This window comes from Chiroxiphia lanceolata, chromosome 15, assembly GCF_009829145.1.
Source record: "Chiroxiphia lanceolata isolate bChiLan1 chromosome 15, bChiLan1.pri, whole genome shotgun sequence".
Taxonomy (NCBI): domain Eukaryota; kingdom Metazoa; phylum Chordata; class Aves; order Passeriformes; family Pipridae; genus Chiroxiphia; species Chiroxiphia lanceolata.
In genome coordinates, this window is record NC_045651.1 from 18,738,133 (window position 1) to 18,754,410 (window position 16,278).

At 42.1% G+C, this 16,278-nt stretch overlaps 1 protein-coding gene across 4 annotated transcripts in view; it reads right to left on the minus strand.

Annotated features, from left to right (window-relative positions):
* GABRB2 (gamma-aminobutyric acid type A receptor subunit beta2) overlaps positions 1–16,278 on the minus strand; it is a 126,682-nt gene that overhangs the window by 58,885 nt on the left and 51,519 nt on the right. For all 4 annotated transcript variants that reach the window (XM_032702825.1, XM_032702826.1, XM_032702823.1 and 1 more), the window contains one exon: positions 1,056–1,138. In XM_032702825.1, the coding sequence (XP_032558716.1) occupies positions 1,056–1,138 (83 nt within the window). The remainder of the gene's footprint in view (positions 1–1,055; positions 1,139–16,278) is intronic.

Genomic DNA, 16,278 nt, shown 5'->3' on the forward strand with positions numbered 1-16,278 from the left:
GATCTAATCTTAAAAGAGCAAACTCCATCATCCCATTTGCTGTTGTGAATGTCACCACACACAAGGGGTGAGCTTTACTGACAGTCTCACTCCCTTCACTTCACTGTGTAAAGTATTTCACACAACAGTGTCACAAGGGTTTTAACTTACCTGGAAATTACAGTGAATTGCAATGAATGGAACCTGGACACAAATGTAAAGCATGTTCTTAAATGCTCTCTGGAATAGGAGAAAGAAGTTCAGCTGTACCAAGTCTTACCCACTGCAGCACAAATTATTATTATTTTGTACTTCAGTGCACACAGAAAACCCACATAATAGTTCATAACACAGAAGTTACTTTAAAAAATACACATACTTGCCTACTGTATCTTAGAGTGTGACATTAATCTTCAGAGTGCTGATAATGATCTTAGAGTGTCAAGAAACACACTTGCAATACTGTCTTTATAAAAGGGATCATGAATTGGGTTTGCTCTGATAGATTTCCCTAAAGGTTTTTGGAGAAAAGAGAGGTTTTAATTCACAAATTTTATCTACACAGAAAGCTCAATAAAATGCCAGCCATTAAGTCAGTGTATATAAACAAACTGTCTTACATGTGTTCAAAGTTTAACTACAGCACAGTGGTTAGGGGAAAAAAAAAACCATAAACCCCCTATTTCAAGGACAGTTGTAACCTCTCGCCTTCATTTATAAATGGAAACAAGCTGCCACACAGTTCAGCAGTAAAGGAGGATAAAGAACTGATAATAATCCTTGTGCTCCTCACATGAACTCCAACAAGGCACTTGAATGAGACTTTTAAAGCTGTAAATTGTCCATCAAAACACAGAATAACTTTTGCTAATCCCGGTGCCACAAATTACTAATCCATCTGGAAAGCTATTTTTTTCTCATGTGTTTACAAGGATCTAAATGTCATCAGACAGGAAGACAACTGGGTCAGTAGCATGTTAAAAAAACCCCGACAAACCCTCCAAAATCCCAACCCGACAGAACTAAAGCCTGCGAAGCAGCGGCCCCGCCTAAGGAGGATTTGCAGAAGTACTCACAGCTCTCGATCTCCAGCGTGCAGTTCTGCTCGTCCAGGGGGTATCTGCGCAGGTCCATCATGCAGGCAGCTGTCGTGGTGATTCTGGGGAGGAACACAGGGGCCTGTTAACGGGTCCTGCTCCAATCTGCCCTCGAGCCCCCTCACTGACAGCACAAACTGTGTTTCTCCACAACTGAACCCGTGCCTGGCTCTGCTGGAACACCACACTGCTGCTCACCTGAACCAGGGCTGTCCCAGCAGGGTCAGGCCAGGCTGGGCTCAGAGCTGGCCCTGGCACAGGGATCTTCTCTGTGAGCCCAGCACAGCCTGGCCAGAGCAGGGCACAAAGGAGGGCACTGCACAGCCCAATTTACAGGCTGGCTCTGAGCTGAAGGCTGACCAAATAAATTAGCTCCAACCAGAAATTCCAAAATGAGGAGGGCACACACCCCCAAAATGGGACCCAAGCTGGAGTGGATGAAGTGCCCACAGCAAACATCCCAAGGCAGGATCAGCAGCTGTGTCTTTGTCAGGTTGACATGACTTTGTCAGGTGGACATGAGAGACTGAGGGACTCAGCTGCCTTCTCAAAATCCCGTCCCCCCATATAAGGGTTACTGGTCTTTCATAGTAAGCATTTAGAATATTCAGTAACTGATTAAAAAACTTCTTGTACATTCTTTGTTCTCACAAAACAACTTCAGAGAACTCTTTCATTTGAAGGACGTCATACTTTCTCCTTAAATACCTAAGAAATGTTCATTAGAGGCAGAAAACTACAGCTGCCTACTAAAATTGACTCCAAATTTACTCCAGCAATTGTTTTTGTGAGGCACTTAAAAATCTTCATTAGTGCCCTTACTGTCCTATCCAACAATGCTTTACTGTCATCTCCAGAAAAAAAAATCCCTGTATATTCCTTCAAATAAGAGAACAAAAGCAGGGGCAAGTTATTCCTACAAACACTGTCCTGCCTCTTGTCAATCTGGACAAGATCTCTTAATGTTACATTTTGACCATTCCCAGGAACTGGGCTCTCCAAGAGAAGGGAACCTTTTGGCACTGAGTTCTTTCTTCATTCAGTGTAGGGACACTCACAGAACTGCTTTGGAAAATACAATGTTTTCCATCAGTGTGGGTCCCCACACATGCTTCAAAAGAAAGCTTCCTGGGCTGGACAAAAGCAAGGGAAAAAGAACTTCGGCTCCACTCAGTGAAAGCCTCCCAACTTTTACCAAAACCAGCCTGCAGAGGAATATGTTTGTTGACAGCAAAGGGAGCAAACAGCAGCATATATTGCATGTAAAGACAACCTCTGGCAGTTCATACTTGGTTCCTTATTTTTAAGAGGAAAATCTAAGGAATTGCCCAGTTCCAGTATCAGTGTAAGACTGATTATTTTTGGGAAAATTTCAAGAAAGGCCCAGCGAGACCAGAAAAAAATTACAGCTCATGTTTTTTGTTTGACTATGGGGGTTTGGGAGGAGGTTTGTTATTTTGTTTTCCTCAGTATTTCTATATCTATGTGTATGTTACAGTCAGGAATTTCAGAAGAATTTCAGTAGTTCACAGAGGAAAAGGCAGGAGCCCAGATTTACACGAGACATTTAAACACACACAAGAATCGTGGTCAATACAAACCTGGTTCACTACTAATTTTTCTAACAGGTTCCTCTGCACTAAACACTTCCCACCAGAGTGTACCAGATGTGGGGCTCCCCCCCAGAGCCAAGGCCCTGTCCTGTGCCACCCCCAGCACAGTGTGTGTGTGACTGATGGGAGCAGAGCACCCACAACTCTCCCACACCTGCTGAAGCATCTTGGGGGCAGCAAATACCACAAAGGGGGCTGAAGGCTGCAGACAGGGAGGATAAGAGCTCTGGAGGGAACATTATCAAACCATTAAAAGAAACAGTGCCTCACCTCGCCAGAAAGCAGAGAAAAGAGGGGCATGGTAATGGAAATGGTTGGTAAAGCAGAGTTTGAATCAAGCCAAAATGATATATTTAATTCAACTTGTTTGTTCATTCTTATCCATAATACAAATCCATTGAAATAAAATATCTGTCATTTCCTCTCCTTGTACATCTCTCATATTTTTTTACCCTGACTTCACAGTTATGGTAAAGTAGAAAAAGTTCTCTTTCATCTTTATAATTACTTAAACAACAAAACTACCTTTTGATAATTCTTAGTGGTTTGCAATTCATGGTGAAGAGATAAATCGAATTACTAAAGCAAGAGCAGGCAAGAATTGCCACCTCAGAACACTTTTAAAGGCAGGACACCTGACCCAAACCTTTTCAGACAGAGTTCATTACAGCAGTTGGGAGTGCTTGAGACAGGACTAAAGCCTATTCCCCAGAGCAGAGATACTTCAATTTTCATAAAAGGTCTGAAAATACTTGTTATACAGCCTGGACTAGTGTAAAAAAATATAATGTTGTACTTTGCATAATGTAACCTTGAGAAGAAACACTGGAAAAGTGAAAGCTTCTAAAAAACAACGCTGTGAGTGGAGGCACTGCAGGCACTGGGGATGAACAGAACAGCACCCAGAGAAACCCTGGATGGAACAAACACCCCAGCACTGCCTCACACTCATCTCCACCTGCTGTTAGAGGAAGAGATATTTATGATATTTGTGATATTTATGATTCCTACAGTGAAAACAAGTCTTCACCTTCCTCTTCTGTGCTCTGTATTTTGAATGGAGACTGATTACAAAGCACAAAAAAAGCAAACCCTGAAGCACCACTAAACTGACTAAATGAAGGATTATGGAGACCTAAAGAAAACTTCATGTGTCCAAACAAGCAAAGAAACCTGCACCACAACTGACTTGCTGTCAGAAAAGTCTGCTGTCAATAACTCAAAATTATTCATATAAACTATTATTTCTGAGAAAGTTGAAAATCTGCTCATCTCCAAACCTTGGGGAGGTTCTACAATTCAAATAAGAACTGGAAATTGCACCTGCTCCTTTCACAGGCCGAATGTGAAGGCCATAAAGAACTTTTTTAAACACTTCCAAACTTAAGAGTGATGCAGAAATTAATACCCATATTATAATACCATCCCAGAGGTGTTAGAAGTTCTTATTTTTTAGTGCTATGGAGGGACAGTTTTTCAAAATCCTACACATTTTGATTTTCTGATGAGTTCAAGCGGGATTTGAAATTCAAAATAGCAACTTAAACAGTTCTGACATCACTAGTGAAGAAAAAACAGCACTGGAGGACAGGAGAGCAATGCCAATGACATGTGGAGATGGACAGGATCCAACTCCCTCTTGGAGCTGCAGAGGCTCTGCAGCTGTGGAGAATAAGCAGAACAGAAACTTCTCTGTGCCCTGGAAGGCAGCAGCCCTGCCCTGTCATTACAGGATTACAGACACTGCAGAAATGCTGAGCAAGAAGGTGACAACTTGAGGGCTCTTCTGAGGGACTGTGAGATCCTTCCAACAGCTCTTTTGCTCCAGCCCTGACAGATCAGGGGCCTGTGGAGTCAGAGACTGAGCTGAGGCCCAGGAAAATAAACAGACTGATTCTTTCTTTAAATGTTTGCAGGTACATCCTGCTGAAAGCAGCCTGAGGTTCTGCCTCAGCTTTGGGTACCTGAGGGCAGAGACTCCCCACGAGCAACACCAGGAGCAACCCAAAGAGCTCCCAAGATAACCACAGACTGGATCTCCTTATCAAGACTTTATAAGAATCCTCTGCTCACAATGACTGGGAGTCAGAACTCTCTGCATTATTCACTGAAATCATGTACTGCAGCTCAACCCACTGTTCACCTCTGCTTCTTGGAAAAAGTCCTTCTGCAGGCAGCTGGAAACCATCTGTGACAGCAGCAGAACCAGCTGCAAATACAGGGAAATTCTGAGAACAAAACTTCAGTGTGATAAGTCTCTCTCCTGGGCAATACTGGATTTAGACACATGTCAAGGGTGTTAGACATACTAACAAATCTACTTTTAAATTCAAATAGATTTCTTGCTAATTAGAGAGTTCACAGAATTTTTCCTCCTCCTGCTTATTCACAGAAAAGCTTCCCTTGTGTGATCATAGTTTGAGAGTTAGCTATAACAAATGATAAAAAATAGTGACATTTCTACAAGTTCAACATCAAGTCTAAACATTCAGCTATTGACTACTATTATCTTTCAACTGTAAACAGCATAGAGAGTTTCTCAAAGTAGCTTTACAGGACAAGAAGAACAGTTTTATTGAGGCTGATGTCTCTATTTGAGATGAAATGATATGCACATGCTACCCAGAATCTGTAACATGCTCTCTCCTACCACCACTTCTCAACATTTCTGGAGTATTCCAACCCAAGTGCCAGGAGCTCATTTTCCTGACTCCATTAGGAGCTCGTTATCTAATGACAGGCAGATATCTCCCCTTGTCTCTGTGCTGTGCAATCCTTGACCAGTCAGGGGCTCTCTGCAAGCACTCAGTGCATTTGTTAAAGCCAGAAGGTACAGCCAGAACACAAGGTAAGAACGTGAAGGATGTAATGCTAAAGCATTTGCCAGTTGTAACACAAGAAAGGAAAAGCCAGCAGCTGCTAAAGCCAGCGAGCCCCCCCCAGAACTGCAGCCTCAGTGAGCTGTGCTGGGGTTGGTACTGCTGGTAAAAGCAGCACAGCAGATTTTTAAGAGGAAACTAAAACCCACGTGCCTCTGATTTTCCTGGGAAGAAGCTCTGCATTTCCCTGCTGCTGGACAGCCTGTTTTGCCATGTGCATCCCCACAGGGAAGAGTCATGGAAAAATGGAGAATTTGGCTATTATTTCTTGGTAAAAGAATTCTGACTCAAAAGAACCACAACTTTCTGCACATTTCCATGCAATGTGCCCAATTTCCTGCTGTACTGCCATATAAGTACCTTTCTTTAAGTGAGACAGCATTTCCTACTATCCTGTCCCTGTGTCTAAAACTCAGTCATAACATCATGTTCATAATTTAAACCCCTGCAAAAAGCACACATCACTCTGCAGTAAAATCTTCTGCTACAATAAACTCTGCTTTAGACTGAATTTATTCAAAACCTTTCTCTGAAGTAATACGTTCTCCTCTAGAAAATAACACCCACATAACATGGCAGAAGAGCTCAGAGGAGCACTTCACAATTTTAATATTTTATTGCTGCGAAATGTATCCTTGTCTTTCAGCATTCACTTCTCCCTTTCTACAGAAATAAATAAAAGGCAGAATGCTAAAACACTGCAGGACTTACAGAAAATGAAACCATATGAGCATGATGAGTAGTACGAAACAAGCATCCTTGGTATGAAGACCTAGTACATCTCCTCCACTTACACAGAGTTCACAGTCCTTTGCTTTATTAACCATCACTGGAAACGCAACAGTTTTATTTTCAAATATTTTGCAAAACACATTTCTTATTCTAGTTGTGAAAACTGCATGTCTACTTTACTCAGATAATATCAGCACTGAAATAAAAAGTGAATTATTTCCCCTTCTTTCTTTTAAAATTTTATAATGTTACCACCCAGATCATATTGCATAAAATAAATCATATATAGAAAACATCTTTAATTCAGTTGTTCTGATATTACATCACATTAAATACAGACTCTCTCTAACTATCGAAGAGAGAACTTTCTAAGGAGACACATAAATTTGGTGGCTTTTTAATCAATTCTCAGTGCCAAAAATAATCAGTGCTGAGTTCTAATGAGTACCTGGACTGTAAACATACCCTACATGAACAGTTTTTATTCCAGGATCATAAAGATACAATGCTTAAATAATTAACTGAAAAGCCAGGGGAAAAAAGGAATCTCTTCTCCAAGGAATACACAGTGCTTCAGTGCACAGACTGTGCAGGTGGTACTGCCTCTGAAAACACACCCAGAAGTGCAAATCATCCCAGTTAAAACAGTGTGAACTTTTACAGCCTTAACAGAGCCACAGCTCCAGCAGCCCCCAGCCCACAGTGCACCCCTGGCTCTGCAGAACAGGCTCCTTCGCCCCCAGGTCTGTCTGATGTTCCATCAGGTCTCAGAGGGCAGTGACCCCCCAGTGACCCCCAAACCCCGCAGTGCTCGACCCCAGCAGGGCCAGACACTGTTCCTGGGGAGCCCCTTCCAGGGGGTTCGGTGCTGACACAGCCTGAGCTCCTGCACCTCCCTCAGTCCCTGGGGAGCCCCAGCTCTGCAGGATGAGCTCCCACAGAGACCACAGTCACTGCTCCAGGATGTGCTTCACCTGCACTTTCTGTGCATTTGATTTCTGCCAAGTCCTGCCCTCTCACAAAATGCCCCCAGGAACGTCACCAGTGACCTGCCTATTCCGGGAAACGGAGTGCAAAGTATTTTCACTGCTCTGGAGAAAGGAAGTTCTACTCGAGTTAAAAATTAATGTGGAAGTCAAAACAATCTTCAGTAAAAAAGGCACATTCAGTTTTATGATTGCAGCTTATTTAGTAATTCTTACAGAAGTAGTAAGATTAGAGCCCAAAGCTCCCTTTCCTCTTCTGGCTTTTGTGAGTCAGACAGCTCATTTCCCAGAGGAAAATGTCAATAGAAATAATAAATTTAAGTGGATTCTTCGTAAGCAGAATCACTCTCAGATCCAAAAAGGTAGAAGAAGTCAGTAAAAGACCCTCTAGCACAGACCTCAAATTATTACATTTCTTTCAAGAAACTTTACAGCAAAGCAGTAACCCATAAAATTCTAACCCTTGCAAAACTCTGAGACAAAAGTAAAATGAACTCTCCCTGTCCTAAAGCAAGAGTCACACTTTAAAAGCAATTAAACGGGGAGACAGCATGAAGGCAACCTGTGCAAAGCACAGCACAATAACAGACACAGGTTATTACTTAATAATTCAATTCTTATTCGACACGTATCTGCACAGCCTGGCATGCAAGGAGAGCTGGGTTGTCTCTGTGCAGGATTTCAATTAGACCACTTACTCTCTATGCCTTTTTTCCCCATTAGACCATCTATTAAAAACCTTTGTAATTCTAGTAAAAGAAAAAAAAGCTCACAAACATGTAACCTCTTTTCTCTTCACTCTCTCTAACAGAACTTCACCAGGCTGGGAACGAAGTATTTACTCAGCTTCTCTTAATTTCTTCTTCTACCTTCTGTCCATAGACAATCCGACCTTCCTCAAAATGCCTCAGTAATGGTTTCAGCAGGTGTCAAAGTGGGTGGTACAAACACCCCAGGGGGTTTCCTCACCATGAAGGAGGATGAGGGAGGGGAACATCCTCCTCCAGGAGATGAGCAGCTCCATCCCCATGTGCTGACACTGGTGCCCTGGAGCTCCTGCCTTTGGCCAGGCTGTGCCCAGTGCCCATCTGTGACCCTTCCAGAGGGCACTGCACTGGGCACCTCACCAGGAGCCAATGTGGGACCAACGGAGAGCGGGCTTTGCTCTGGTTTTCCTCATGTCAGAGGATACTCTCCCTTTCCCTATTCCCTGAATAGGTCTAAAACCAAACTGTCCTTCACTAGATATTCAGACTGAGAAAACAGGCTGAGCAACCCCCCAAATTAAGAGCCCCGGATTTCCTGTGTCACGTGGAGGCAAATCCTGAGTTCCCCCACAGCAGCACAGCTTTCTCTCCCCTGGAATGTGCTCTTTAGGGCCTCACAGTGCTCTGGCAAAATACTTTGACCTCTGCTACCTCTTTCATTCTCTACCTGAGAGATGAGCCACTATCAAACAACTGTAGAAAATAATTTTATTTTTTAAAAATGTCCAGTAAGAGCTGGAAGCACGGGTGTCACTGAGCACATCAGAAAGAGAATGATGTAGCTCAAACCTCTGCTGTCCCCACCCTCCTCTTCCCTCCTGCATCCTGTAGGCTCAACACTGAGCCACAAGTAAAAAAGAGAAAGTGCCCCCTTTGGTACTACTGTTGAACAAGCTGATTAAATCTGCTGTAATCAGTCCCTACAATAACCCAAATATCCGTGTCACTGCCTACTGTCAGAGGATCAATATCTCTTGCTTTGCAAATAAATATTTCAGCTTCACTCCGATATTTAGGGCACAGCAAGAGATGTATCCAAATGTGTCATTTTGCCCTACTGACATCCTTTCAAATATCACTGTAATACCAACTGTCAATAAGGAGAGAATACAAACAAATACCACAGATGATCCTAGAGATCCAAAGCATCTGGAGTTCATATACATCACAAATATGTTCACACACTCATATTTACATAACAACATAAATGATATTTGTTCCTTAATCATCTGTCCTCGAAACAAGCTGGTTCTGACTTGGAGGGCTTAGCCCTGTAGCTCTGTTCTCCTTTGTTTTTTGTGGCCAAATCCCATTCTCAATCCTGGCCAGACAGGCCAGTGAGAATTGGGTTTCAGTGACTGAGAAGTATTACTTATCACCTAGGCTGTTAGCTTTGATTTTACACAAATCTTTATTATTGATCATTCCTCAACTGTACTTCACTGCTGCATCACCCAAGTCAATTTTTAGATTTAACAGAGAACAAACTCTGACCACAATATTATTGTCATGATACCCCAATGAATACTTAGCACTGATCTATACAGTTTCATTCCTAAGAATCTAATTTTTTACCAATGTTTTTCTCTAATTTCTTTATATTATTTGATCTACTAATTCCTGTAACCAATACAATGAATAATAAAACTGTTAACAACAAATCTAACACCTCAAGTGGTTTTAGGTTTTAGTTTTTATTGCAAAAAGTTACCATTATGTGACTACAAAAAAGTAATAAATGAGATTAGACATCAAATCCTACACTGAGTAAATAAGATGATTTCTGATCATACTCCCTCTTTTCTTTCCCCTGACAAATAGTTCTACTGACATGATACCTGAGCCAGTGAATTCCTTTTTATTTTCACAATGAAAAAATAAATTACTTGGAACTGCCTCCCATCACATGCCAGGTGTCACACCTGGCCTCAGTGCTCTTCTCATTTTGTTGGGCTTATACATCCCATTTCTTATCTGATCTGTTTTAGACACCAAATAGACTTATTGCTTTAATATATATTAAAGCAGCAGCAATATTATTTTGAAAATGGGAAGCCATGTTCTCCTTGAATGTTTCCAAATCAGATCATTTCAGATCAACCAGAACATTTCAGATCACTTCGACTTTAGCTAAGAGTTCATTGGATGAGTGAGAGAAGCACAACGAGTCAAACCTAATGACTAAAATTACCAGGCATCCAAGGGAACTCCAGCTTTCCTCTTGAAATCCATTTCCAAAGGGAAATCTTTCTGTGCCCAAGTTCAGATGTTCAGTTACAACCTTTCTCTTCCTCATTTTCATTTCAGAATGTTCATAACTCTGTTCTGAACAGAAACAGGAAAACCACCCCAAAGATTTCTGGCATACCAGCTGCACCATACTGGCAAGAGGCACTGAAGGCTTGATCAGAGCTGTAACCCTCTGAACGCTGGAAATCTAAACAGAAAAGCTGCACAGGGGCTGCTTTGGGATATCCAGTCAGTCCTTCCCTGTTCATGAAATAAAACCTTTGAAACTTCTCAGTTAACTGGATCTCAGTGGCCAGAACTCTAATGCATACACTGAAATAAAAAAAAAAAAAAGAGGAACCTCATCCTAATTACCATATTTTGCTGCAAAATATGCTTTTTAATAAATAGAATCTGTATTCCCTTAAGCCAAGCTTCAGTAACCTTACCCAGGTCCCTTCTCCATTCTAGTGCCAGTAGGATCCATGGCTTTGTGCAGTCAGCTGTTTGCATGGGGGATCAATAAAGCCATTAGATTGGGAAGATACTGGATCTGACCTGCCAAAGAGCCTGAGCTGACTCTCTACACAACACCATTAGCAAACAGTGTACGACCTGAGTATCAAAGAGAACCCGAGTTCAACTGATCCTAATCAGAGTTTAATCAGGTCTCTGCTTTCCAGACTGATGCAGACAGGGGGTATCACTCCTGGCATTCTGTAGCACTTCACACTGCAGGGGAAGTTCAATCAATACATAAGCTACACAGGAAGGATTTCTTTGTACTGTGTATTTTTACAATTTAATTTAGAAAATGTATCCCCCACTGCTTTCCATGTTACATTGGCTTTCCATGAACCTTCACTTCTCCAAGAAACATGAGTAGTTCACATCTGAGGCAGGTGAAGAGTCAGCTGAAAACTATTAGTCCTATCCAACACAGCACATGTACATCTGATGAGAAATTAAATGCTTCTCTCAGATATGTCAGACCTGTCCTGGATCCATTCCCTCAATTCAGGGAATTTTTAATGTGATCATTTTGCTGTAAAAAGTGTGTATTTTTCCTTTCTTTTTTTCCAACCAATCTCTAAAATTACTCCTATGCTTTACCTAAAAGTCTTTCATACATTAACAATCAGACAACACATGCTGAAACTCAGTAAATCAAATGCAGGGCACTGGGAAGCATTTCCCTGATTAAATGCACAGGTGCTCTGAGGTGACTGCAAACAAATCCTGGCACGAACCCACACGGTGGGAGCAGCACTGGCACAGCAGCACTGGCACAGCAGGGCTTTGGAGCTCTGTGTCCTCTCCTGCACATCCCCATCCACCCTGAGCCAGGCATGGAGCAATGGCCATCCAGCCACAGCCCTTCTCCAAAGCCCTGGAATGCCAGCACAGTGGGCACATCCACCCAGAGGGTGGGGAGAGCTGAGCTCAGTGCCCATGAACCAGCTGGCACAACACCTCTGAATGTGTTCAGTGTACAGGGATAACAACCCCACAGTAACATCACCCTCACTCCCTCTCTGAGCCCCAGTACTTGTGGGAAATATGCTGGAAGAGCTTCTTAAAGATCAGTCCTCAAGAGAAAAGCCTGAGCAGGGATGGGCACTGCAGGTGAGCACTGCCTGCACCGTGAGGGCAGGAGGAGAAAACACTGTCATGACACAGCCACACTGCCACGGGCAAGCAGGGTTCCCAAGACAGAAATATGGAACAATTAATGAAAATTATCTCTGTCATGTCTTGAATGGGTAAGATAATTCTGAGTGAGCCAGTCCAGCATTCTCATCTCACAATATGTGTTTTCAAGTATCTGGTTAAATGCTGCGTAAGAAGAAATATCCATCTGTTGGGGGGGGGTTCTGTTTGTTTGGGTTTTTTTAATTGTCACAACATTTCAGTATTTCAGATAAAAATTTACTTTCAGATATTTCAAGCACTGACCAGAATTCATCACTACTGTCATGTGTTACATATGTTGATTTAACCTAAAGCTAGAGCCAGTGCCTCTGCAAAATCTCTCTTATAGGTGGCAAATCTCATTTCTAACCGTAGACCAGAAATTTAGCAAACAATGTCAGCAGTTTAATAACCCTCTTGTTAAGGTTAAATGTTTTTCCCCGATGCCCCTCCAAGCTGACAAATGAGAAGACAAATCATATGAGTGTCAGCACTGCACCACAGAAGCCGTTCTTTGGAGTTAAGTGGAGTCTGCTTTTACTGTAACCCACATCTCCCAGAGACACAAACATGAGGTAATAACCAGATCGCTCAACATGGCTGTACTTGCCAGCATTTTCAACAGTCAGAATCTCAAATTTTGGATGCTGAAAGCATGCAAGGAGGGTTGTGGTGCAGCAGATCTGCCTCAGCTTTCCATTTCCTCAGTCACCTTCTAATCAACTGATTCCAACAGAACTTCAAAAAGGTATTAATAACTTCTCTCTTCTTGGAATAGCAGAGACACTCCTAAATTCAGAATACCAGCACCTTACTCAGAGGGCAAACTCCACATCCTGCAAAGCCTTTGTATTTTCTGTGTTAGGTGACGAGAACCACGTTCTGGGGCAGCCCAACTCTGGACGGAGGAAATCCAAGTTTCCCTTCAGGTCCTTTCCATGTCTTTTTAGGTCACTTCTCCATTCACACTTCTCCCTGTTTATATCTCATGGACCTTGACATGTGCCAGAACAGCCCTCAAAGTCTCTCTCCTCTCTCTCAGCATCACTTCTCTGGAACCCAAAGGCTCATCACCCCCTCGCCCCCTCCCCTTGCAAGCTTCAAATAGAGAGATTTTCATCCCTGTATGGCCAGAAACCACATATATGTAATTGGTAAGGAGACACCAGGGGCAGAATGCACTGACAGGAAAAGAACCATCCTCTCAGTTTGCAAAAATAACAATGAACTTCCTTTGACTGCACCTGCAACACAGGTTCTTTCCTAAGCAAGCAAAAGCTCAATAGACCAAACCAAATTGCCCCAGTATTTGCAACAAATGATCAGGAACCCAGCAGTGATACTTAAAAGTAAATAAGCCCTTAAATTATGAGCAAAATACAAAAACTCTGTGACTTCTCTGAAGAACAAACCCCGAAAATGTTTGAAGACAGAATTATCAATATTACTGTGTGAAAGAAGCAGTAATAGAACATCTGGGGAGTAGATTGGCCATGACAGACAAAATAACAGAAGAAACAAAATTTTAAGGAATTGTCTCTATTAGTTGTGCCTAAATTATCCCTCTGTTTCTTGCAGGCCATAAGAATGGAGAAATGTATGAGTAGGAAAGAAAGGCAAAACAGCAAAGAAAGCAGTAGAAGTATTTACTTTCCACATGTCACATACAAATTACACTCAAGCTCTAGTGATTGGAAAGAATGGTTTCAGTGAACCCTCAGTACCCCTGAATGGTTTCAGTGAACCCTCAGCACCTGTGAATCTTGGCTGAAGTTCTGGTCAGGTCCCAGACTAACACTGTGAATCTTCTGAAGGCATAAAGGAGGACTTACACTTCCACACACAAACCAGGCCCTGAAGGTTCCACATGTTGTCAGCAGGAATGAACACTCGGTGCTCCTGGCTGGGATTTCCCTGAAGGTTTCAGGCAAAGCTTGGCACAGGTGTGTTTAAAAGCAGAAAGTGCCCGTCCAAGCTCTGCCTCAGCAATGAGATACAATCACAGTGTTGGATTTAAAAGGCAGGTGATGAATCACAAACCTCCACAACTCAGGAGATGGCAAGACACCCTCTCTGCATGGTGTAAATGTCACGAGAGGAGGAGATGGAAAGCCAACTATCACACAGCTCAGCCACTGCCATCTGCACCATTAATATATGCTCTAAGCAACAAGGGAGTAGGAGGAAAAGCATCATCACTTATGACTGTGTAGTCATTAGCCAAGATCCTAATCTTCATTAGACAAACCAAGTAAAATTCCCCAGTTCCTGAAGCTGTCACAGTGGCTCCAAAACAGTGCTCTAAAAATGGGCCCACTGGGTTGGGATGAGAACCCTGCACCGGAAGGAACAGTCAGGAAGCAGCAGCATGACATCAAGATACACTGACAGTTCAGCGCTATTAATCCAAGGAAACCCTTCTCCCTTCCCCCTCCCCTACAATACAGAGAAAAAGAAAACAGAGCACATGCCAAATTTTAGAGAAAAACAATAACTCAGGGGATAAAAAAGTATAATTCAATGAAAAACTGACCACAAAAACACACTGGCTTTCCAAAAGTTTGAGAGATTGTACAAACTTTGCATTAGAAAACTGCTGATCAGGAGGCCTGGATGAGCACACAGGGATGAGGCAGAGCAGTAAACCTAAACAAAGCCAGAAGGGGAGAAGAAAACACATTTTCACAGCAAAGTGGTCAGTGCTAAGAATATATTTGATCAATTAAAAATTGGGGGAGGGTATTTTCATTACTACTCCACATTGAAAATAATACAGAGTTATGCTCCAATAGGGAAGGGGAATGTTTTTGCTACCATTGACCCTGTGTGCCAACATTGAGAGGGACTTGTTTACCCAAGTGGAAACTCTCCCATGTTCCTGGGTATAGAGTGTCCTCACTAAAGCTTTTTTAGTAGATAAATCCTCTGATGCAGAGCTGAAACCCTGTTCTCTTCACTGATATCCCACTTTCAGAATGGAAGACAATAGATTATTTGTCACACTAGGTCAGAACTATCAGGATCTTTTAAAAAGCACTCAGAACATTTTATTTTCCAGGGCTGGTAGGAGCTGTTGAACAACAAATAACTGCAAGGAATAAAATTTTTCACTTGCTCATCCCTGTCAAAACTAATGAACATGAAAAAACCCTCACATCCAACTCCATTTCTCTCAACTAAAATGGAATTCTAGAAGTCTCAAAGTATAAGAATACTTTATTTCTAGAAATACCCTTTGGAATGTGCCATGGGCACACTACTAAATTTGCCATATTCCCACCCCCATTGCCACATCCAGGATTACAGGAGTGGTATTCAGAGCTATTCCCAGCAAACCCTTTGGGATTATCAGCTTGGCCACAAGTAACATACGTAAGACAAACCCCAATATACAGATCCAAACAACAGCCATTTTTGTTACCTATTGCAGTGACAAACAACTTAAAAAAAAGTTATCAATGTGAAAAACCTGCTTTATCAATGTTTTCTTTCTTTCATAAGATTCATTCATAATTATCTTGCCTATCTGAAGCTATACAGCTCAGGTACTGCATCTATTAGTGATGTATTTCCTAACTGCCTTCTATTGATCTAATATCCATAATAAGGTTCTGTAATATCTATAATGAATAGCAGAGGCAACACTTAATATTTACCTTCATTCTTGACATTAAACAATATTATTCTCCATGCCCTTTTACTTGTCCTCAGTTCTGTGGGCAGTGTCCCCACTGCTCACAATGTCAGTGCTTTGTTCAATCTTACCACTACTTCTAGAACCAGGACACAGCCTATTTTCCCAGCAATCCTATAAATCACAGATATAATTGTATTGAAATAAAATGGAAAGATTAACCTTAAAGAAAATTAAAGGAGGTGAAGCAGACAAGCTGTGACCAGATAAGACAGCTGGAATAGGAGGCAATCCTTCAATACATGAAAAATACCTGCAGTACTCATGGAAAAAAAAAATAACACAGAAAAAAAACCCAAAACAAAATAAAACAACAAAAAAGAAAAAGCCACCAGAACACCAACCGTACCAGCACAGGACTGGACTCTGAGACATCTCCACAGGTCAGACTTCAGATGGTTTTGGAAATAATGTGAAGTGTTCAGTATAAGAAAAGAAAGGGTGCCATCAGGTAAGTTCTGGGTCTGTACTGAAGCAGGAGCAGAAAAGAGGTGGAAGGAGGCCTGAGATGGGAACTGCAGGTGCTGCTGATTTCCTGCACTGGGGCCCCACCTGCAGCATCAGGGGGTTCCTACAGAACCACCTGGGCAGGGGAAAGGGTTCCTCCTAA